Source organism: Harpegnathos saltator, unplaced genomic scaffold (assembly GCF_003227715.2).
Source record: "Harpegnathos saltator strain DR-91 unplaced genomic scaffold, Hsal_v8.6 scaffold13, whole genome shotgun sequence".
Taxonomy (NCBI): Eukaryota; Metazoa; Arthropoda; class Insecta; order Hymenoptera; family Formicidae; genus Harpegnathos; species Harpegnathos saltator.
In genome coordinates this window covers 1,180,001-1,202,370 of record NW_020229906.1, presented here as the reverse complement: position 1 = coordinate 1,202,370, position 22,370 = coordinate 1,180,001, and the positions used below count along the sequence as shown (strand labels likewise).

General features: G+C 46.0%; 5 protein-coding genes across 10 annotated transcripts; 2 read left to right on the top strand and 3 right to left on the bottom strand.

The window, feature by feature from the left end:
* Nucleotides 1–35: 35 nt before the first annotated feature.
* Nucleotides 36–4,954, bottom strand: LOC105191372 (lethal (2) k01209). Of its 2 annotated transcripts, none has more exons than XM_011154723.3 (11): nucleotides 4,473–4,954; nucleotides 3,537–4,402; nucleotides 3,277–3,410; nucleotides 2,380–2,550; nucleotides 2,166–2,272; nucleotides 1,908–2,078; nucleotides 1,564–1,635; nucleotides 1,241–1,492; nucleotides 926–1,135; nucleotides 567–752; nucleotides 36–477 (listed from the first exon to the last, which is right to left on the bottom strand). In XM_011154723.3, the coding sequence occupies exons 2-11, from the start codon at nucleotides 3,587–3,589 to the stop codon at nucleotides 160–162; spliced, it is 1,674 nt and encodes a 557-aa protein (XP_011153025.1). In that variant the 5' UTR covers nucleotides 3,590–4,402; nucleotides 4,473–4,954; the 3' UTR covers nucleotides 36–159. The 2 variants fall into 2 exon arrangements, with proteins under 2 accessions (XP_011153025.1, XP_025163671.1); XM_025307886.1 differs by lacking the exons at nucleotides 3,537–4,402; nucleotides 4,473–4,954 and adding exons at nucleotides 2,749–2,845; nucleotides 2,924–3,076 and having other exon boundaries at nucleotides 3,277–3,388.
* Nucleotides 4,955–5,105: 151 nt separating this feature from the next.
* On the top strand, nucleotides 5,106–8,043 carry Rab10 (RAS oncogene family member Rab10). The gene is made up of 5 exons (XM_011154661.3): nucleotides 5,106–5,628; nucleotides 6,330–6,390; nucleotides 6,477–6,615; nucleotides 6,713–6,802; nucleotides 6,948–8,043. The coding sequence occupies exons 1-5, from the start codon at nucleotides 5,502–5,504 to the stop codon at nucleotides 7,131–7,133; spliced, it is 603 nt and encodes a 200-aa protein (XP_011152963.1). The 5' UTR covers nucleotides 5,106–5,501; the 3' UTR covers nucleotides 7,134–8,043.
* Nucleotides 8,044–9,209: 1,166 nt separating this feature from the next.
* Nucleotides 9,210–14,989, bottom strand: Lfg (Glutamate NMDA receptor-associated protein 1 lifeguard). 5 transcript variants are annotated; one of them, XM_011154683.3, is made up of 6 exons: nucleotides 14,905–14,989; nucleotides 12,034–12,104; nucleotides 11,252–11,380; nucleotides 10,926–11,112; nucleotides 10,519–10,789; nucleotides 9,210–10,361 (listed from the first exon to the last, which is right to left on the bottom strand). In XM_011154683.3, exons 2-6 carry the CDS (start codon nucleotides 12,083–12,085, stop codon nucleotides 10,002–10,004), a joined length of 999 nt encoding a protein of 332 aa, XP_011152985.1. In that variant the 5' UTR covers nucleotides 12,086–12,104; nucleotides 14,905–14,989; the 3' UTR covers nucleotides 9,210–10,001. The 5 variants fall into 5 exon arrangements, with proteins under 5 accessions (XP_011152985.1, XP_011152976.1, XP_025163672.1 ...); XM_011154674.3 differs by having other exon boundaries at nucleotides 14,756–14,986; XM_025307887.1 differs by lacking the exon at nucleotides 14,905–14,989 and adding an exon at nucleotides 14,476–14,635.
* Nucleotides 14,990–15,827: 838 nt separating this feature from the next.
* Nucleotides 15,828–20,177, top strand: l(3)72Dn (UTP4 small subunit processome component l(3)72Dn). The gene is made up of 5 exons (XM_011154637.2): nucleotides 15,828–16,179; nucleotides 16,615–17,111; nucleotides 17,212–18,754; nucleotides 19,288–19,590; nucleotides 19,703–20,177. Exons 2-5 carry the CDS (start codon nucleotides 17,008–17,010, stop codon nucleotides 19,817–19,819), a joined length of 2,067 nt encoding a protein of 688 aa, XP_011152939.1. The 5' UTR covers nucleotides 15,828–16,179; nucleotides 16,615–17,007; the 3' UTR covers nucleotides 19,820–20,177.
* A 6-nt stretch (nucleotides 20,178–20,183) lies between these two features.
* LOC105191329 (uncharacterized) lies at nucleotides 20,184–21,362 on the bottom strand. Its single transcript, XM_011154648.3, has 3 exons — nucleotides 20,972–21,362; nucleotides 20,824–20,908; nucleotides 20,184–20,686 (listed from the first exon to the last, which is right to left on the bottom strand). Exons 1-3 carry the CDS (start codon nucleotides 21,082–21,084, stop codon nucleotides 20,405–20,407), a joined length of 480 nt encoding a protein of 159 aa, XP_011152950.2. The 5' UTR covers nucleotides 21,085–21,362; the 3' UTR covers nucleotides 20,184–20,404.
* Between the last annotated feature and the right edge of the window lie 1,008 nt (nucleotides 21,363–22,370).

The following is a 22,370-nucleotide window of genomic DNA, read 5'->3' as shown; positions in this document are numbered from 1 at the left end:
AAACACACGTTTTTAATCACAAAAAGTCACAAGAGTTAATAATAATAATCTTGTACCTTTTTATTCAAGATTCGACAGACAATTTGTTTTCGCGTTCGTATCAATTTACGTACTATTATCAAACATGCGACTTAAACGGAGGGATCTAAGAACCGCAGCTCAGTCATCAATGGAGGAGGGCTCAGTACCGAAGTATCTGTCGCCAAAGTTCCCGATGCCGGGTAATACGTAAAACTTCTCGTTTATCTCGGGATCCAGCGCAGACGTGACGATCTTCACGCGTGGGAAGGCATATGCGATAGAGTGCACGCCAGACTCCGCCATCAGCAGCGACACCAGCAGCACGTTCTCTTCGGCCACGTCGTGATCCAGCAATACCCTGATCGCCATGATGGCAGCTGCACCGGTGGCGACTGTCGCGTCCATCAAAATCACTTTGTAGTCCTTAATGTCCTTTGGTAATCGGAGGTAGTATAACTGGACACGTGCGAGAGATTAAGCGAATTATCCAACTCAGCAGTAGACGATGCTTACGAGGAGGTTAGGGGTTCACCTTCAACACTCACCTCAGGCTCGCCAGTCTGTTGATTAGTCTGAATGAGAATTTTGCCTATTCGAATATCCTTGCATACATCTCGAACGGCTTGCTCCATGGTCTCGCCGGCACGTAATATCGATACGCCGCATATTTTATCCGTCGCACCTCGTTTGCCATTGTATAATACCCCTTGAGGTGTCTCTATCGTGACTTCCTTCACATAAAAATGATTAACTGTGAAATCTCGTCGACTTGGGTGATATCCGAGATTTGAAGATCAAACAACAGAGTCGTTGCATTTTTTGCTGATGACGTAGATAAACCAATCATCTAGTTGAAACAAACTAGTGCTCCTAAACACTTACCTCACGATTATAAGTCACTTACCTCAAATGGCAGCAAGGATAAAGCATACTCGATGACCAGACGGATTAATCGTTTGGAATAAAAAATAAATTCATCTCGATACGTCTCCTTGTTGCGTATAAACGTGTGAAGACCTTTTATCTGTGGTGTGTCGGGAAGTAAGTAGAGCGACGAGGGCAATGGTTGACCGATGTACGAGTGCGCCAGTTTCTGCCTCAATTTAAAGCCCCTCTGCGAAAGCGACGCAAAAGTCGACAATTATCGATCGAAGACGGCAATCAATAAACACTGATAACTGCTTAACATAAGAGTTAGGAATAGAAACTGATAACTCACCAACTGAAGCTGAGTGTGAACATGTTGCACGATGAGCTCTATCGCCACTTCGTTCTCGCCTCCGCGCGGTACAATAATATCGGCATGGACCATAAGGGGAGCAATATAATAGTAAAACGATGGTTGGACCATGGTGCTATACTGTTTTAATACACCCTCTAGATCCCTCCCTCTTTGCGAAATATCCCTCTTTAAGCGTCTGGCGAGTCTGATGTCCGCGTCGGTATCGACGAAAACCTTCATGTCACACATCTAAAAATGAAACGTCCGTTATTTTCGATCCCTTATGCGATTTTCAAATTCATCTCCCTCCATCGGCTTACCCTCAACACATCCACATTGTAGAAGGTCAGTATACCCTCGAATATAATGACGTTGGCACCATACATAGTTTTCTGCCAAATAAATGTGTCCAATAGATTGTCGGTCAGGTTTTATTCATATTTTAACATTATGCAATTATTAGAACGTATATTCGTAAGCTTGAAAATAATATGAGGTTATGTAAGTTTTTAATTTTGAAAAATATATTAAGAAGTTTACAAGCGAAGTTGACCACAATGACACTCTGACCTCTAAAGGCTCATGTGACGTCGGACGTAGAAATCACGTTAAGTTTTTGCGCACGCAGCGGTTTCAATAAGTCTCAATAAGTACGTCAACTTACCGTTCTGCTCTCCCTGCTATGCGTTACGAAGTTATAAATAGGAACTTCCACCATTCGTCCTTCTTTCAGACGCTGTAATGTAATTTTGAGAAGCTCGAAGTCGAAAGCGTCAGGATGATCGAAGTTGTACTCGTTGCGCGCAGCCATATCGTGCTGCTTTTCGTTCAACACCTATAAGACAAGTGTACTCGATAATGTACTCTATAACATATCGTTCTGTACTGTATTAATGGCGAATGTACATGAGATATTTGTTACCTTATAAAACGAGTCCATGCTCAAAAGAGTAACCCATGGAACATTCAGAGACTCTATAATTTTAGTCGCGACTGTCGTTTTGCCGGAAGCACTGCCACCACAAATACCTGTCGTAAAACGACAGTTTGAATTTTACAGTTAAATTTTTATCATAACAGATCTGTTATTTTCATTCAATTAAAAGTAAAAAAACTGGATATGAATATGAACCAACCAATGACAAAAGGTTCCACTTGTTGACCAGCTGAATTGTACCAAGGTGGTCTGCCGGCCGTATAGATAGTCCGTGTTTTACTCCTGAGAATCGATTCCGCTGATGTCTTCTTGCTCGATTGCGACATACTAGTGGTACGTTGTCTACGTGACCGTGGTGACTTCTGTGACCCTGTTACAATCATGCGACATATACTCTTTCACCTACTTGATATCTTTTACGTATCTATATACTTTTCTCTAAAATACTATCAATATTTTGATTCTCACTATAATTTCATTTTTAAGTAGCATAAACCAAATGCTAATTCAATTGAAAATTGAAGCATTAAGGTAGGATTAAAGATAGGAAAGATAGGTTTTGATATACTTTTTATAGTGTTTTTGAGACAAGCTGATCAAGGAACTCAGGATATGGAATTACTTGCATCTCTTCTCACAGGCATAACTTCATTGAACCACTAAGTCTGAAATGGATTTATATGCAGCTTAACAAACATGATACGTAAATATATATTCACCCCACATCCATCATGTAATCATACCATTGCAGTTACTTCACTCACTGATAACATATCTGAGGCAACGTTATGTTAAAAGATTCTTAGCTGTTGATTTGAGACTATTGCACAAGCAGTCACTGTTATCAGTCACACCTGCACAAACTTTACGTATCTTCCTCTACCAAAGACGAAAACCTTGATGGAAAAGACACACATGTTCCTCTAATTACAGTTCTACTCCAGCTATTCTCTAACAAGTGAAGCACAACATTGTCACACATGTGAAACTAGACAGAACTTATTTAACAGCATATAACGTGTGTTGACCTTCAAAACGACGACTGGGAGAGCTTGGTTTCTTGAGAATAAACGGTTCGTTAAAATCGATCATCTACCTGTGGCGGATGGTGGCCGCGGTGATTGCGGAGTCGGAGTGCCGACGTCGGAACGCCTGTGATGCTCGGCATCTTCGCACAGCTCGTCCACGAGGCAGATTTCTCGGTCATCCAAACACACTTCGGCGTCGTCACTACGAAAAGAAAGAAATTTGCACGATTATCTTTCCGGTCGGGACCGTCGAGACCGCGCGTGAGGTCGACGGATATACACGACACGGGCGATAACCGAGCAAACGCCATCGGGCGCGCTCGCTCACCTCTCGGAACTCGCCGAACTGGGTGGCTCGCAGTGCTGCATCTTCGCTGCCATTATCCCGTTGTCCCAGTGACTCGAATCCACCGTCGTCGACGCCGTCGCCGGTGTCGTCACTCGGCGCGCCGAAGACGCGCGCTACCTGCAGCACTCGACGCGTTCTACTGCGTCGTACATGCAGATCGTTCCATGCCGAAAAGGTACGCTACGCGAAGCTACACGGGACGTCACCGTGACTTCGTCTGCTGCGTCGCGAAACCCACACGCGGTCCCGTGTATATTTTGACACTCGCGCATGTGCGGTAATCGCGATAAAGGATCCGCACTCATGTCAGATCGATGTTCGATAATCCGCGATATCGATGTCCCGCGATTATCTATCGGAGATGCGCACCTTGGGTGCGATCTCCTGTTCTTTTTTGAACAGCTTTGAAACTAGTGCAACATATAAACTAGATTGAGCAAAAGTATACCTGTTTCCAACTCCAACTTATCGCGCCAGTTCAGAGATCCCTCGAAAGGGAAAACAGACTTATATTGCCCATCGAACAAAAACATATTCACGTGATTTGAAAGCACAAAGCTACCACTTTCATTCGATTTTAATTCACTGTTTCCCTTGGCGATTCAAATTCATATCGATTACCGCGGAGGCTTCAAAGCAGCAAGTATCGAAATCTGTATCGAGAAAAAGTCGACCAGTATCCTCGGATTTCTCCCAAAACAACTTCCGTAGTGCAAAACTTGTAATTCCAAACTTACACACTTCGCTGGAACGTGAACGCTCGATGTAACTCATACAAGATCTCGAGATTATCCTCGACAACCCCGGCCGCCCACGAGTTGAAACTCACTCCGAGATTGACAGCCCTGAGTAAATTTTCGTATCAACCAAGGGGCCCGAAGGGGTCCGGAGGTAATTGAAGAGCAATGATAATACCGATCGCTCAATCCGCTCTGTCTCCACGAGCTCTGCGACAATTGCTAGGAGACACCCTGTTTATACACAGGGTGTCGCAGAAAAATTTTTACGACAACGACGACGACGAAGACCAACGAACAAAGGCCAACAGTCTCTATAGTATCTCGTGTCGGTGCCCACTCACAGAGCTCGACATGAAGTTTCTTCGCGAGAGAGCTGCACGCAGCACAGCGTTGAACGTTGAAACGGCAGCGCGTCTCGCATCGCGTGCGAAAGAGAACGCGGCGCAAGTGCGATCGGCAATGGCGGTATCTCCCACTAATCAAGTGCTCTTCGCCGCGACAACCTACCGCGGTAGATTCGGCCGGCAGGTTCGAATCACCAGCGAATCCACGTCGCGTGACAGGCGTAGCCGGCGCGCGCGTTACGTCGAATCGCGGCGAACCGTGCGTTCATTCAGCCGGTAACGCCAGCGCGATCTGTCGACCCTGTCGACCGGCCGAGCATGAAGTATATACTCTCGTGTCCGGTCCGAGAGACGGAGAGAGAAAAAGCGGCGGAGAGGCGGGAGAGATAGAGACAACGAACCGAAAGTTACCCCGAGGCTTACCCCCGATGGCTTCTACGTCGCGTTGACTCCGCGTCGCGTGACGTCGCGCCGTCTTTTAATAGTCCGCGACCGGTTGGCTCGTGCAGCGCGTACGTACAGCATACAGCGGCACAAGACAACGCATCGCATCGCGCGCGATCCAACACTACGCGACATCGCACGACACACGTACGTACCGTACGTACGTACGTAAGTCGCAACTCGCCGGGAGACGCGCCCTCGTTCGACCTTGAGCCTATAACCGGTAACGCGCAACGTTCGATGTACGGAGCATCGGCGCACGGAGAATCGCTGCTGATCGCCGCAACGAGCCCACCACCGCGACAAGCCGCCCGGCCGCGCTCCTCTTGCCCGCTCCTAGCGCTGTTTACCACCTCGTCGGCGGCGCCTCATCCTCCTCCACCTCTTCTTCGACACGGGACGGCCACCACGGCGAAATGGCGAAGAAGACGTACGACTTGCTGTTCAAGCTGCTGCTCATCGGCGACTCCGGCGTTGGCAAGACCTGCATACTATTCCGCTTCTCGGACGAGGCCTTCTCCACCACGTTCATTTCTACGATAGGTGAGAAAGGGATAGAGCGTGTGCGTGGGAGAGTGAGAGAGAGAGAGAGAGAGAGAGAGAGAGAGAAAGAGAGAACTAAAGTGAATGAGAGGGGACGGAGAGCCGCGGGGACGCGTTTTCTGTCGCGCGACTTGCTTCTATATTCCGCGGCGAATTAGGTTAGAAACGCCAGGACGAGCCACGAAGAGCCATGGAGAAGTTGTGTTCGTCGATATCACGTCAACATATCCTATTCCACAACAAGACGGCTCTGTTTCTCCGCAAGCGAGAGAGCGCACGTACAAACTCGTGAGTGTGCATGCATACACACGCTCACGCACACGCGCGCGCGCGCGCGCGCGTCTGTGCGGCCGGAGTGTAATTAGGAGCGTGTTTCTCTTCGCAAGAAAAAAAGTAATCGTTGTACTTTGCCTGCGCGAGGTTCTCCGCGAGTCCGCGCGTTGACTGCGAAAAAACATTCGCCTTGTACGCCGCGATAAGTCTCGCAATGCCTCCCTCTCTTGATAAACAATGGTAATTCTGCAATAAAAACCGATAGATTTTAACATAAAAATATTTGAAATTCCACTGGTTGATTTATGCTCATTACACAAAAGATTCGTATGTATTTTAGAGAGGTTAAAACCCTCTTAAAGTTTCTCATTGATAATCTTTTCATATTTTATCATTATATAACAATAAAAGAATGCATTTGTCAATAGGTATCGACTTCAAAATCAAGACAGTGGAATTAAGAGGAAAGAAAATCAAATTACAAATATGGTAAGTTGTTGTGCACAATATTGGAAAAATATGGGAAAATGTACGTAGAAAGACAATATGTATCTATATTTATTTACCTTGTGCAGGGATACAGCAGGGCAGGAAAGATTTCACACTATCACAACATCATATTACAGAGGAGCTATGGGCATTATGCTTGTCTATGACATCACTAATGAGAAAACATTTGAAAATATTGTGAAATGGTTGAGGAATATCGACGAGGTATGTGCGCAGCATAAGATTTATACGGTATATTGACAGATTTATGAATCACAGGAGATAAAGTTATTCATTTATCAATGGTAAATATTGTCCATAGCACGCGAATGAAGATGTGGAAAAAATGATATTAGGAAATAAAAGTGACATGGAAGATAAGCGTGTTGTTAGCACTGAAAAGGGAGAGGCGGTAAGTAGTATTTGATTACTGATCACCGATTACACCTAATTATCTCGTCTAATTACTATATGTTAAGAACATGGTGGTACAGGACATGTATGGTTCCGACAAAATCTACTTAGTTGTGACTAGTGGCGATTTTTCTTGCTTACAGATAGCCAGAGAGCACGGCATTAGATTTATGGAGACTTCCGCGAAGGCAAACATCAACATTGATCAAGCATTTAGCGAGTTAGCGGAAGCGATATTGGACAAAACACACGGCAAAGAGCCACAAGACGCGCCTGACAGAGTGACGGTTGATCGAAGGGTAGAGCGAAATTCGAATCGGTGCTGCTAATTTTATATATTATTTATTTTAACGGCGCATAAACGAACTATATATCAGCTCGTGCCACTTGGAATAGAGTCCTTGATAGATTTAGAGCGTAATTCAAAGCATAATAACATAATTAAACACGTCACGACACTGCCTCTGATCAAGTTATAATCCAGTCTCACGCGTATCTGCTGCGTCAAAAGTACATTTTTCTATGCTGCAATTGAGAGAGAAAAATGTGGAATTGTTATATTAAAAAAAAAAAAAAGAAGAAAAAGGGGGCAAGAAAATTATATAACACATTGGAAATAACATCCGAAAGTTACGTTCTCAACTAATGTCTGCGTAAATGTCAGGAAGAAAAGTTCATAAAAATACGGGCGCTGTTCCATGCATATATGTAATTGTATCTATAATTATATCTGTGGTATATAAACGAACTCGAGATTTTCTTAACGTATGCAAGATGTTTCCTACTTAAATAATCAAACTGTATTGTTATATTGTACGCAGATAGAGATAGAGGACATAAAATTCTGTTATTCAATGTTTTCTTTTTCTATCAGACAACCGACAATTTGAAGTGAAAAATCAAATATCGCTTTCTTCGTGTTGCCTTGACTTTTGAATAAAGCATTTTTTATATGGATTATGTAACATTTTTCCTTATTTCTACCTATAGAATAAATTTGTACAGTTTGATCGTTAAATCGGAAAGACAACTTGTATATGCGGGTGGATAAAGGTAACACTACGAGTTCTACCGATCGAGTTCTGGACCTTCACGTTTCACGCATAACACCATACTTGCATTGTTGCACGAACAAAGACAATTAGGAGAACATATTGTTTGTTATGAGGCTGCAATTTGTTACCAAGTTGAGTGGTGTGTGTATATGAGTGTCGGCTTCTGATCTTGAAAAAAAAAAAAGCAATGAAAAGAGAATATCTTTTCGAAGAACATTAAATGCTTTTCCTATATATGGACAACCGCACCACACATGCTTATTTGTATTTAAGTTAAGGAGAGAAAGCTTGAAGCCAAAAGCTTTAACCGTCTTGTGTAAGGCCAATACTACAAATATAAATATTCACAATTTCGAAATCATCTTCATTTCCTATACTACATAACATACATATACATATAGATACAATATTGAGAAATAACACATTACTCGTAAGGCCGTTCTCGTTACTCTTTCTTCAACAACGATCTTGTAACGGCGTTATTATTCGTCGTTGGGAACAATAACTGTAACGCAATTATATGCTTTGTAAAAAGAATATGAAAAGTCTTGAAGATTCTTGATGAGGAAAGTTTGTGCACAAACTTTGTAAATCGAGACAATGACTCATTACTTCCTCGAGTATCGATAACAGTAACGAGTTGCGCCTTTTCGAAAGCAAGTAATTAGTTACTTTAAGGATAATTTTCTCCCAAATCTAGATGTATACACTCATATAAGTAATATGGAATGTGGGTCTGCGTGTTTCTAAATGGAAAATATAATTAGTAATTGAGTAACTATGTAAATGCTTTGTATGTATACATGGTTCGAGGTAGCAACACGCTGCGTACATGGCTCGGATTACAGGTTTTCCTTCGTGACATTCTTTGCACGTGGCTAACGTAACCCGTAACCTGCTGTTCACCGGTCAAATTGACCGGTAGGAAACGGAATTGATGAATATCTTGACAAATAACACGACCACACAACTGCGCGTATATCTGTCGACTGACATTCAGAATGTAAGAAAATACACTGACGGATGAATACGCAACTAGAAAATTAACCGCGTTATTTAAATTTCAAATAGTGCAATGGTCAAATTGACCGGAGAACAGCAGTTACGGGTTAATAATAACAGGTATCGGTGGTAATGATATTTTAATTATTTCTCGCGATGCCTATTAGACATAATGTCATAAATGCTTTATGCGTTGCGTAATGAACTTTGCGTATGGATTAAGAATTTTGCCTTATGCACTCTGCAGATTGTTGATGCTCTAAGAGTCGCGTCAATGTGCCGATCGAAAAATCGTAGCTTTCCCGCACGTTACCAGCCGAAGAACCGAGGAACCGAAGATCTGCAAAATACTGGAGAATAATTGTATGTTTTATTATTCAAACATGAACAAAGAATAAACACAATCTCAACTTTCTAGGTATACGTGTATATGTATATATATATATATATTGATAACCGATGTAAAATTGTCCTTTGGGATGCTGGAGTTTTACAGCCGATATAATATACTATAACTAATGTCGGACTTATATTATACTAGACATGTAATATACATTTGTAATATTAATTATATTATATTATATATTAATAGTTTCAATTAGACGTATACACTTATCGATCACACTGAAATCTAAAAAAAGGGATAAGTGTTTTTCAAAGAAAATAAGGGGACGCGTCTAATTCTCGACGGTCATTCTTGTAAGAAACTCTGACGATATACGTATATTATATTAACCAAAATGAAGTCCAAACGATTGTCGATCGTAACAATAACAACTATGAAACATATTATACGTTACTAGCAATTGTTAGAATTGGTATCAGGTCCCTCCCCGAGACAACAGGAGATGCTTTGTTTTATCTTACGGGACTAGACAAAAGGCTTTGAATTTAAGCGTGCTCGTGTACATTAATCTTTGAAAATTTGTAAAAGCTATCACTTCGTAGAAATGAAAGTCTCGCCAATACTGCCTCTTTACACTTTATCGTTCGCTCGCCTACAATGCGCTCTCGCGACGGTGACGACGTTGGCTGCAGAGAGCCACGAGAGTAGGACGGCGATGGATAAAAGCTGACTGTGTGTGTGTATCTCGGTTATAACACAATGAGTCAAAAATGATGATTTGGAACTGACAGCGATTAGTCTCGCGAAGCGCCGATAATAGTTAGAATGTAGATGAAGATGTTGATAACATCTAGATACAGGCTCAACGCGGCGAAGATATATTCCTCCGGAGAGATGGAGTACTTGTGCTTGCCGCCTATCATCATTTGCGTGTCGTAGATCAAGTACAGGGAGAATATTAGCGCACCGAGCGACGCGTAAACCAGTGTCATGATCTTCCCGTGCCAGATCATGGCGATTATGCCGAAGATAAGCAAGACGAGCACAGCGACAAACAGAACGGTGGACAGTCCGGTGAAATCGATCTTCGTCTGAAACGCGAATATTGTCAAGCCCAGACAAATTGCCGCAGTGATCCCGACCGCCAGCATGACCTGCAAAAAGTCGTTGAATGTAAACATATGAAGTCTCTTGCCTTCCATCCCGACCTATGTAACAGTACTGTAACACGAAAATTCACGATCCAGAACTGCAAACGTGCAGTGCCGCCGCCGCCGCCGCCGCGCTCGAATCCGCTCTCGATCATCTTACCGCGTCGGGTTCGTAGCTCGAGGCTGCCGTGGCTAGTAAGAAGGCCTCTGCCACCGTGAACAGGAACAAGAATATAAAGTTCATCGGAGCCTTGCGTCTCACATTGGTACAGCAAGCCATACATATGATCAGGACGATGGTCACAACGAAGCAGACCCAGAACAGTTCTCTATGGCTATGTACCCATCTTTGCGTTGGTGTATGGTAGACGAACAGCGTGATCATACCGAGCGTAATGAGCAGCTGGCACATCAGGATGCTGTACACTTTTCTAAAATGAAAAGGAGGAAGAAGATGAAGAAGATACTGTGTAATCGTGTGTACATGTGCATGTATATGTGCTGGACGCACCGAGGTGCACTGAATCCCGCAAACGCTTGCGACGGTAGTATACACGATGCTCTTACCTGATGAAGCCATTCCTGATGCTCTTGTCGTTGAACTCGAACCCTTTGACCTCATCTTGCAGAGGATCTTCCGCGTAACCGGACCCGTACATTCCTGATTGACCTGTCGGTGCTCCGAATTCCGGACCAACTGGTGGCGGTCCTTGACCGTAGGGTGGAACACCCGGCGGTGGTATGAATCCCGGACCTGAGTGAGGAAAACGACCGAATGAGTGAATGAGATAATTCGCATAGTCGAAGGGCAAGTATCGCTCTCTCTCTCTCTCTCTCTCTCTCTCTCTCTCTCTCTCTCTCTCGCGTATCTCGAGATACGGTGAGCCCAGTACCTGGCGGCACTCCTCCGGAGTAAGGCGGTGGGTATCCTGGGTTGTAGCTCTCCTGTTGCGGGTATCCGGGATTCTGCGGCGGGTATCCGGGATTCTGTGGCGGATAGCCGGGGTTCTGCGGAGGGTAACCTGCACAGTCAGATTTCGGCGACGGGTAAGTGCCGGGGCGTGTTGCAACGCGTACACGTGCGTTGTAAGAGAAACCTCGATCGCAAGCAGTAGCAACTCTGTGAACGTCTGTGCACTAACAGCAACTACGTTTTTCTTTTCTTTTTGTTTCTTTTTCTTCCTTTGCACGGTGCGCGCGTCTCTTATGCTCTTTTGCAAAAATCAACTTTCCACGGCTGCGTGCGGTAACAAAAAGTCGCGGCTTGGCGAGAGGACACGAGAGAAACTGCCGTCATGATGCGTTACGTTCGGGTACGTTACATGAGCGTGTATCGTATGATGAAGTGACTGTGCGTGCGATCTCTCGCCGTGAGCACATCGACTGATATATCTCTAACGCGACTTCTCCGTCTCTATCACGAATATGATACTAACTCTCAATCTAATGATGCTGTTTGTTTGTTCCCGAGGTGTAGATTGGAAAATAAAATCGTCACGATAATGTGCTTCGAGATATTATATGGTATGATAATATAGTATGTCCTCTCAAGCAAGTGACATACGATGCTTACTGCTGGCTGAGCAGGCCGGTAATGGACAGGTGGGAGAGAGAACAAGATGATATATAACAATATAGAAAGTATTATTGATAACAGAAAGTAAAAGATCAGAACCTTGTTGCCCCGGATAGAACCCCGCACCAGGTGTGCTTTGCCAAGTTGTCATCTTTTCGGTTTTGTTTTAGCTGAAAAAAAATCTATCGTTATAACCGGCTCTCACTGCCGGCGCCTTGAATAACGTCCGGTTTGGAACCGCAACGCACGGCGACCTTAAAGAACGCAACAATATACACATCATTGTGAGAAAGGGGAAAAAAAAAAAACATATCACCACTGCAATAAAAACAATAGAAATACAGACTTATGTGGTAGTCTTATTGACAAGTATATAGGGTGTCCCAAAAGTAACGAACCACGCTAATAACTCTCTTCAGTATTGAAGTTTCAAGGAAAATGATCTGAATAGAAGTTGTAGGGATTTAAGTAAGCTGCCTTATAATGACCTTGACCTCTATTTACAAGGTCATTCGGAGGTCAACTTGCGTTTTTTAAATGGGAACCCTTATTTTTTATTACACTGCCTTTTTCTGCTAGTTAATTTGAACAACTTTTGCAAAAAAATGTTTTTAAAACATTCTTTTGTCTAATCTTTTTTTGAGGAATATTTGAGGAAAACTTGATGACTTTTTCAATATTTAACTTACGCGATATCTCGCTAATTATTTGTCGGAAGAAAAAGTGGTACTGGACTTTCTTGCTTTATTTAGTGTATCAAGAATGTATTGTTACAATAATAGCGCCCTGATTTTTGTCAGTTTGATGATTTTGAAATTTCCAAAAGTCAGTAAGTTAACAAAAGTCAGGGCGCTATTATTGTAACAATACATTCTTGAGACTAAATAAAGCGAGAAAGTCTAGTGCCACTTTTTCTTCCGACAAATAATTAGCGAGATATCGCGTAAGTTAAATATTGAAGAAGTTATCAAGTTTTCCTCAAGTATCTCAAAAAATATTAGACAAATAAAAAAATGTTTTAGACAAAAGTTGTTCAAATTAACTAGTAGGAAAAAAAAACAGTGTAATAAAAAATAAGGGTTCCCATTTAAAAAACGCAAGTTGACCTCCGAATGACCTTGAAAATAGAGGTCAAGGTCATCGTGAGGTAGCTCACTTCCTACAACTTTTCAAACTCCTACAACTTTTGTTCAGGTCATTTTCCTTGAAACTTCAACACTGAAGAGTTATTAGGGTGGCCCGTTACTTTTGGGACACCCTGTATATCTTAGGCGTACACGCGTGTTGTTGCCGCCCGAAGAAGACTCGAGTATTTGAAATCTCCCTGTGAAAACCTGGTAATCTGTTAAAACCGTCCGGTCAAGCTCGTCGAGGCGCAATTCCTCCGTTGTGCGGGAAGGATTAATAAGGAGAGAAAGGAGAAGGGAACGAAGAAGAAAAGCAACATAGCTAAAGAGGCTGCAAGGCGCAGAATCGAGAAAGTTCGCGGTTCACGTTTTTGCTCGATGACTCATGGACATCTGAAAAAAGAGAGCGCGCGCCCAGGAGCCCTTGGCGATTTACGCGCCGATACTGACGAAAAAAATACCCGGATATCACCTTATCTGCATTATCTCGGCGGTCCATCTCCGGGGGGAAATGTACCGTTTCTTCGAATCGCGCAGCAATTATCAGATAAATTATCTTAGCATGCGCGAGTTAGTAATATAATGGGCAGAGGTAGTACATCGGCACGCTCGCGTGTCGATTTGCCGTCCACGAGGAGAGGAGGAAAGGAAGAAAACGAGTTCGTGAAACAATCGCTGTCGGTAACGATCGAGACTGGTTCGTCGGTTCGCCGAAAGTTGCATTTCGCAGAACGAGCGACAACTCGGTGTTTACGAGCGATGACGCAAAGCGGAGGCGGACAAGCTAGCGGATTATTCTCCTCGCGAACATCCAACAATGTAACGACGTTAGAGCGAAATCGCACGCGGTCCGGGAATACCCGTGCCTGCCTGGTTTCGCCGCGCGATACTTCTAACGAGTCTTCGCTTCACTCAAGCCCTCGCGTATGTTCTTCTTCCTTCGTGTCTTGACTTCCCCTATGTTATCGCAACACTGTGATATCTCATCGAGATTAACGCACGATGATCGTGACAGAGATACGGCAAGTTTTTCATATGCGTGAGCGGACGCGCGTACACACGTCTGTGAGCGATCCACTTACACGTCTATTCACGTAAACACTCGCGCGCGCACAAGCACGCTCGTTAAAATGTATGCGCGTCGAGTACTGCTTCATCGCGATAAACGAAACTCGGTAACTCGGTAAAAGAACTCGGGAGGTGGGAGGAGAAAAAAATGAGGTGCGAAGATCGTCTCGCAAAGAAAATTTGAAAAGTGGAATTCCGGGAGTCGGGCGAGAGGGGGGGGGACAGCGGGTCCGCGGGGCTTAACACAGCGGCGAAAATCGACTCTTCTCGGGCTCGGGCGAGCGTCGTCGGTCGCAAGGTCGCGCGTTTGCATCGGGTGCCGTGAGGAAAGTCAACGTGTGATTACAAATCGGCGAACGAGCCGCTGTCACGCGAATGTCAGGCGCGCGCTCCGAACGAGGTCGTGGCGACTTCGCCGACGAGCAGCAGGACGGGAGCCTCGCAGCGTCCAGCTGTTCGCGCGATCGCGACGAGACGCCGAGAGCCGATCGCGCGCATCGAACGCGGCTTCGACACGTCAATCCGTCGATGCGTCAGCCCGTTCTTTCTGGAAATAGTCGCAATCGATAATCGCGCTCATGTCGCGCGCGCGGCCCGAGTTATTGCGATGCGGAAGTGTGATTTACCTCGGAACTCGCGGCCCCGTTTCCGAGACGGCGTCCACCGGTCGGTCGACGAGCGAGAGACAGCACGCACGGCTCGAGACGAGACGCCTACTTGTGCTTCGCCGCCTAATTCTACAACGACGCAATCACACGTAACGCACTACACTTACACGCACGTATACACACTCGACTGCGCTGACTAGCGACTATGACCAACTCGCTCGTTTTCGACGACCAAAGTACGCCACCGATTAGCCGAACGGCGTGAAGTGCACCACGATTTTACGGGGAGCGCCTGCGTCCTGCGTGTCCGCCTACATGGCGGTTCGAGTCTCGGCTAAACCGCTGAGTTTACAACTCGAAGACAAGCGAGTCAGTCGAGTTCCGAGTTCTTCCCGAACTATCTCGAACTAATTCACACCCGTATTCATAGTCAGGACCTTATATCCGAGGCTTCCTTATATCCATCTTTAGACGTCGGATTATTTTATAGGCTGCAGACCATCTGAAGATAAACTTAAGGAAGCCTTAAATATAAGGCCTGACTGTGAATACGGGTGTTAGAGGTCTCTGATGGAGTTCCGACGGAGAAATTTCGCGAAATGCTGCTTCTTTTCGTGTGAATTTATTCCGAAAAGGACGGAAGGCGCGAGTACTTTGTGCTACTGTACGCTCTTCGCACATGAATAATATACATTTTGCTGCTTTATGTTATTAGGATCGTGTAATTCTTCGTGCGACGATAAAATTGGTTGGAATTGGTAGTGTTGCGCGTGAAAAATTTCCGTTTTAATTGACGAATCTCCGATTGGCTAATCGTAAACGTACACGCCAACTGAATTCTCATTTTGTCCATGATGAAAAGGTGCACGTTATGCCCAGAGATTTAAAAGTTATTAATCGCAAATAATTGCGACGAGAGATTCTACAGACGGGCAAATTGCTCAATTTCATACGAATTGTGTAATTGGAATTACTGATAACCATTCGATTGGTTGAAGTTTCAGATTTATAGTTATCGTTGCTCCCGCAAAGATATCGCCAGAAGCACCAAATTGTTCGATTTGTAGTTTCATCGCTTGCCACGAGATGCCGTCACAAGTACCAAATCGTCTCAATTGTGAAATTATAGTTAACCATAGTGGCACATGCTTTTGTTCGCTTCCGTGGCGGTTGGATGTGTGTTCTGTAACTACGCATATTTTTTAATCGTAGGCACTGCGTACGCGTTGTCCGTTTTTCTTTTATCTTCATAATCGTTGACTGGCATAGGGGATAGAATGTAACAGCTTTGCCCAGCAGCGATGTCAGATACAATATATTGCGACGCTACAACGCATGCGTGAGATGACGTAGGCTCTATGCCAATGATGGCAATAAAGCGCATCGCAGGGTCCATGAAGGGGCCCGCGCTATCCGATCAGCTGTCTTCCAGGGCGTCCAGTGTAATTTTCCCGTGTTTCTTGCGCGAGTGCCTTATCTTAGATTATATTGTTCAGTGGACACTGGAAATGTCAGTTACATTAAAGGCCATTGCACGTAAAAAAATTTTAGTCGTAACCGTAAGACCGTAAGCAAATTGACCAATCACAATCCAGCATCTCGAAATATACGAATTGTGATTGGTCAATTTGCTTACGGACTTACGGTTACGACTAAAACTTTTGTACGTGCAATGGCCTTAACATTATAATTCCAGTGGATACTAAGTAACAATTACGTTACATTAACACTATAATTTTTCACTCAACTATGTAACTGTTACACAATATTTGTATTAGACTCATATTAGACTATAGATTGAGAATTACTATCGGACCAAATAAAATAACCACGATTTAGATTATCTAATTTACTCGATTGCAATGCTCGATACATAGTATAATACGGACGCTATAATACCTTAAAAAGGATACGATACTGGGGCTTTTTACTCAAGCAGCGAGCTACGTCATCTCACGCATGCGCTGTAGCATACGTAATATATTGCATCTGACATCACTGTTGCCCAGAGCCATTTATGATACCAGAACCAGAATAGTAGGCACATGCGAGCTGTAAACAGTAAACACGTGTGTTCACCGGTATATAGTTAGATCAGAGTGAATAGCGTATTAAATAAGGCCGAGGAGATTATTCGTCAGCCAGTAAAAGAAAAGGAAAAAAATAAGAGAACGTTAGATTCTCGACAAACCGGCCGATGACCGGTTATACACACATGAAAATAACATAACCAACAACGACAGTAGAAAAAGGAAAGAAGGAAGGCAATCATGAGTTCCTATACCATACACGACGTCAAGTTTTACAATCCAGAGCCGAGATCCGTTACGTGCATGTCCCATGAACCAGTCACAAAGAAATTGGCTATTGTGAGGTTAGTACAGTAACTTTTGTTGCAACATCATTCAATGATGCGATAAGCTCATCTCTGTGCGATAAACTCAATCTTGCGTCCGTTTTGCTCTTTTCCGAAGGAACGACAATTCTATAGAAATATGGAACATCACGAGTACACCGTTCGTCGAGTGCACTATAGCTGGTTGTACGGAGAACTCAGTGGAGAGCATACTCTGGATCGGCTCGAGGCTGTTCTCGACCGGTCTGCATGGTGCGGTGGTTGAGTACGACTTAACGACCCTGAGAGCCAAGTACAGCATCATGGTTATAGGAGGTGCAGCCTGGTGCATGGATGTAAATCCTGAGAAAAGCCGCTTGGCTGTCGGTACAGAGGATGGGTATATCAATACCTTTGCTGTACAAGAGGAGAAATTAATTTATGAGAGGATATTCGACAAGCAGAAGGGTAGGATTCTATGCATCAAATGGGATAAAACAGGTGAAATGCTTTATACAGGTTCTACAGACACCGTCAGGGTATGGAGCGCAGTGTCTGGTCATGCGATACACAAAATGACGACTTTCAGGAGTAATAATAAGAAAGAGACCATAATCTGGTGTCTAGTGGTCACCAACGACAATGTCATCGTTACCGGCGACTCTCAGGGTTTCCTGTGCTTCTGGGATCCTCACATGGGGGTGATGATCGAGTCCCATGAAAGTCACGCTGCTGACATATTGGCCATCGCCTTGTCGCACGACGAGAACGTCATGTATTGCGCGGGCGTGGACCCGATCGTGAAGACGTTCGGCAAGCTCAAGCAGAAATACAGCGACAGGTCACAGTGGGTGAAAGGAATCGAGAGGAGGTTGCATATTCACGACGTTCGAGCTCTCGTAGAGAGCAAGGGAAAACTCTATTCAGCTGGAGTGGACGGATACTTGACTGTTTCGAGTTATCCGCCCAAGGTTATAGTAAAGTACCCTCCTCTATTTCAACCACCGTGCGTCGCGATCTGTCCGAAGAGTAGGTGCATCTTGTTGCGATACTTAAACTTCCTTGAACTCTGGAGACTGAACCCAAACACCAAACACGACTCGTTGGAATCGAGCAGTGCGTCCATGTTGGATGCTTTAGACGACACGCCCATCAAGCTGCTACGATTAGAAACAAAGGGCGGCGAGAATATCATCTCTTACGCCATCAACAAGGACTCCAAGACGATTGTATACTCGACGGACACTCACGTGAGGGTTTTCAACTTTGACGTAGTGGAGGGAGACGTACAATTGTCCAGAAACGACACCGACCTGCCCATGAAGCGAATACAGAAGTTGCTGTTCAGCCCGAACGGCAAGCTGCTGGTCACCGTCAACAACGACGGTGACGGCAACACGGTAACGTTATTCAAAGTGGACAAGAAGAGTCTGAGGAAAATCGGTTCGTTCCAGACGACGAATGAGTCGATCTCGAATGTTGGGCTGGTGTGCTTCTCGCCGGACAGCAAGTACCTCGCGCTTGCGGACCTCGAGCAGAGGATCGCCGTTTACTTCATCGGCAAAGTCGTCGATCCCGAGTCGCTGCAGGCACAGACGTTACCCAAGTACGAGTATCCGCCGACGGCGATGGCGGTGCAGAAGAAGACCCTCAATCTAATCGTGGTGTATTCCGATCACACGGTGAGAAAGCAGAAAGAAGGGGAGGGAGTCGCGGCTGGCCGCGATTTAAATTACGCGCTATACGACGCGGGTCGGCGACGAACACGAGCCCGTCTACACTCGCGCTACACAGCGGCGTTAAAATAATAGCCGCGAGCCGAATAAGCCGCGCTCGTAAAGCACGGTGTACACAACCGGATTAATGACTACCCGGACGACGGTAGGGAAAAAAGCGCGCGCCGCGGCTTTATTTTTACGCGACGTTACGCGCGTAATTGCCTCTATAATCCCGTTATTGAGTCGTCCGTCGATGCGGACTCTACGGCGAAGTCTCACGGTTTATTATCTCGATATCGCGGTAATCGCCGAGCTCGCGTTAATAGAGAGCAGATTGATGCATGATCGCGCGCCGGTCGGGGGTTGAAATTCTGAAAAGATTGATTCTTTTCATCGAACGTGGTCAATCAACGGTGCTCGTCCAACGAGACGTGTCTTTACGTCATCACGTCGCTGATCGTACAGCAAAGAAATAAATAAAACGAATTAAATTTCAGATCGTTGAGTATAATATACCGAACGCAAAGTTCACCATCATTTCCGACAACCTGCGGAAAAATCTGAAGAAACAGTGGTTTGCGCGGCAATACCCGATAATCAACATCATGTTTGATCCACACGAAGAAGACATCATCATAATGCAGGACGAGTCGTGTATATATGTTGTCGAAAAGATCAGCGAGCCCGAGCAGAAGAAGCCAAAGCTCGCGATGTGCAAGAAAGGCAAGTTCACGGGGAAGACCAGTTCGCCGGCAAGCTGGCAAACGAATTATGGATTCCGAATAATCAAGAAGTACAAGGTAAAAACCGATCGACCGATCTGACGAAATTTCGTCGACGGCGGTCAACTGACAGCGAACGAGAGAAAGAGGGAGGAGGGAAGAGATATTAACGTGGTTTTGTTGCTTGCAGCATCTCGTCAGCTTAAATTGGCTGAACGACAAGGAATTGGTCATGGTCGAGGTGAACCCAACCTCGTTGACGAAGAACTTACCACCCACGTTGAAGCAGAAGTTCTTCGGCGTGTAAACGTTGTGTACTTGACGATGTGATAATCATTTTAACACGTTCCATGCCGCGCGCATGTGCCACCGCTCTTGTCCACGTTGAACTTTCCGTCATCGGGCCGTTTGATGTTTTCCTCTAAAATGAAACATAATCGTAAAATACTTTTATAATCACAGCTCTGTTCCGCAATTATATTAGTACGACTCTGATTATATCTCTGATATATTATTTAATAAATGATGTGGCACATATTTGACGAGTCAAATTTTACTCGCGACGCAACGTGAGAACGTCGCCGGGGCGTGAACGACACGAAGTTACGTGAAATCAATTCGGCACAGAGCCGAGTTAACGGGTTTTTTAATAAAAATAAAAGATCTCCCAGTGTTCGTTTTATTAGATTCCCTTGCGTAATTTATATAATGATCGCAAAAGATACATATAGACACGTCATCATGTAAAAGTTGCTTTTCTCACGATATCCGACGCTCGAGACGTAGCGTTTATCTCTCGATCTCTTCCCGAAGCATGCAGATACGATCGTTTCGTGTGAAAAGCACGGCACGAATGTCGAAGAGATAAACTCGCGAATCATCGCGAGCGTCGTCAACCGAGGAAGATGAATCTCTGCTGTTGCATCGCGCGGTGCAATTCCGGCTCGTCCGCGGCCGGCTCGATCGTGCACCTGGGGGAGACGTACAGACGGCCGGCGAACTCCAGGTTGTGTTCCGCGCGCGACGAACGGTGGCCGATGGCCGCGGACGACGTTCTGGGGGCGGCCGGCGAGGCTTTCAGGGGAATCGGTGAACGTTCGACCGCGTCTTCCGGCGGGTCACGCTCGAAAGTGCTCGGCGGAAGTCCCGCTTTTCTGCATTCTTCCATCAGCACCTACGGTCAGTGACACGGGACACATTGAAATTCGTCTGCGGTGCGCAGCGCGCGCTCGGCGGTCGACGCGGTTCTTTTTTCTCCCGCCTCTCACCCCGCCCCGTCGCCGCTCTTTCCTCTCTTCCGTTTTAAGCTACCTCGTGGAAAAATTTGCCGCTCAGGTGTTGGTACCTGCGCGACCACGAGCGCTGCGACGCTTTCTCGCGGAGGTTCGTCTCCCTGCTGAAAAAGCGAAGCGTGTGAGAGGAGAATCGGCGTTATCGTCCACGGTTCTTCTCCGTTTACCGAATATTATCGGCGACCACTTCATTCTTCAGCGCGACCCCGCGCGGCCTTCCCACAGCGACCGGTCTCTCGGCCACCTTCTTGCTCTCCTTGTTCTGCTTCTCCTCAGACATACGTCGCGCGCGCGCACGCTTCTTCTTCCCCGCCGATAACCTTCCTCACGGCGACAACGGCGATCAACTCCTCGATAATAATGAATCCCGCTGCCGAAGCGCAGCGTATGCACGCCGTTTGTTCGATACCGTGCGCCGCGCGTTGCTATAGTTATCGCGGTTAATATCGCGAGACCGCGCGTCCTCCGGGACGACAAAAACACGGGGGCGGCGACCTCTCGCGGCTGCGTCCTTTCCTGCCCGAACGGCCGTTCGGTTCGGGCCAGCGAGTCGCGCGCGCGCAAAAAAGAAAGTCACGAAATGTCACACGCCGAAAAAGTGCCGGCGGCGGCTTCGCGCGGTTGCTCCGCGCGACTCGACGTTCCGTTGTTCGCCGGCTATCGGCGCGAGATCTAGCCGCGTCCCTCCCCCTGTCAGTTACCTAATTCACAAGCCGAAGTACGAGAATTACGATTCCCGGAGGTTTTCGCGAGGCGGCGCTCCGGGGCGCCGGGAGATCTCCCCCGTGAAACCCCGCTGTCGATAGAACGACGTCGTCGTCGCGATCGTCATGAATGCCCCAACACTCCGCGGCTGCAGAGCGGCAGCGTTGCCGACCGCCGTCTATCTCCTTCTCGACGTGGACTGTCGAAGTAGTCGGGAAATAATCAAACGAACGACGTAGCGTCTACCCGGGCACCCGAGTCTACACGAGGCATACGGTGTCGGTGTCGGTGTTCGGCTATGAGAATGTACGACCAGTCGGCGCCGGAGAGAGGATGCGGTGTGTGGAGAGCGCACCGACAGAGAGAAGCGTTTATTAACAGAGGAGGCAGAGGAAGAGGAGAGACACGAAGAGAGACAATGAACGGGAGAGGGAGAGGAAGAGAGAGAGAGAGAGAGAGAGAGAGAGAGAGAGAGAGAGAGAATGGAGACGGAGGACACTGCAGAGTGCAATGTACCCAGATTACGACTAATCTACGCTCGAGACCGCTTCGGAGAGCGTCTCTGTAACTTACATCGCTTAAAGCGTCAACCCGTTCAACCCCTGACTTCGACGCCACCGTATGCACCTTCGTCGTCGCTATCTTCCTTCATCCATCTCTCTCTCTCTCTCTCTCTCTCTCTCTCTCTCTCTCTCTCTCTCTCTCTCTCTCTCGCTCTCTCTCGCTCTCTCTGTCTCTCCCTCCCTCCCTCCCTCCCTCGCGCCCCTGGTCTTTTCGCTCTCGGCGTCGGTCTAGCCGTCTATCTATTCGTCTGCCTTCGCCGTCGCAGCCTGCATCGCCCGGCCGATCCATACCCCTGGG

Coding starts and splice junctions, on each gene's coding strand:
- LOC105191372 (XM_011154723.3), bottom strand. CDS start 3,589: ATGGCAGCGAAGATGCAGCACTGCGAGCCACCCAGTTCGGCGAGTTCC. Junction 2,079..2,165: donor GCATGGACTCGTTTTATAAG/GTAACAAATATC, acceptor CTTGTCTTATAG/GTGTTGAACGAAAAGCAGCA. Junction 753..925: donor TATCCTTGCTGCCATTTGAG/GTAAGTGACTTA, acceptor TTTTATGTGAAG/GAAGTCACGATAGAGACACC.
- Rab10 (XM_011154661.3), top strand. CDS start 5,502: ATGGCGAAGAAGACGTACGACTTGCTGTTCAAGCTGCTGCTCATCGGC. Junction 5,629..6,329: donor CACGTTCATTTCTACGATAG/GTGAGAAAGGGA, acceptor ATTTGTCAATAG/GTATCGACTTCAAAATCAAG. Junction 6,391..6,476: donor AAAATCAAATTACAAATATG/GTAAGTTGTTGT, acceptor TACCTTGTGCAG/GGATACAGCAGGGCAGGAAA.
- Lfg (XM_011154683.3), bottom strand. CDS start 12,085: ATGACAACTTGGCAAAGCACACCTGGTGCGGGGTTCTATCCGGGGCAA. Junction 11,381..12,033: donor GTTCTATCCGGGGCAACAAG/GTTCTGATCTTT, acceptor CTGACTGTGCAG/GTTACCCTCCGCAGAACCCC. Junction 10,790..10,925: donor ATCAGGAATGGCTTCATCAG/GTAAGAGCATCG, acceptor TTTTCATTTTAG/AAAAGTGTACAGCATCCTGA.
- LOC105191329 (XM_011154648.3), bottom strand. CDS start 21,084: ATGTCTGAGGAGAAGCAGAACAAGGAGAGCAAGAAGGTGGCCGAGAGA. Junction 20,909..20,971: donor GTGGTCGCCGATAATATTCG/GTAAACGGAGAA, acceptor TCGCTTTTTCAG/CAGGGAGACGAACCTCCGCG. Junction 20,687..20,823: donor GCGGCAAATTTTTCCACGAG/GTAGCTTAAAAC, acceptor CACTGACCGTAG/GTGCTGATGGAAGAATGCAG.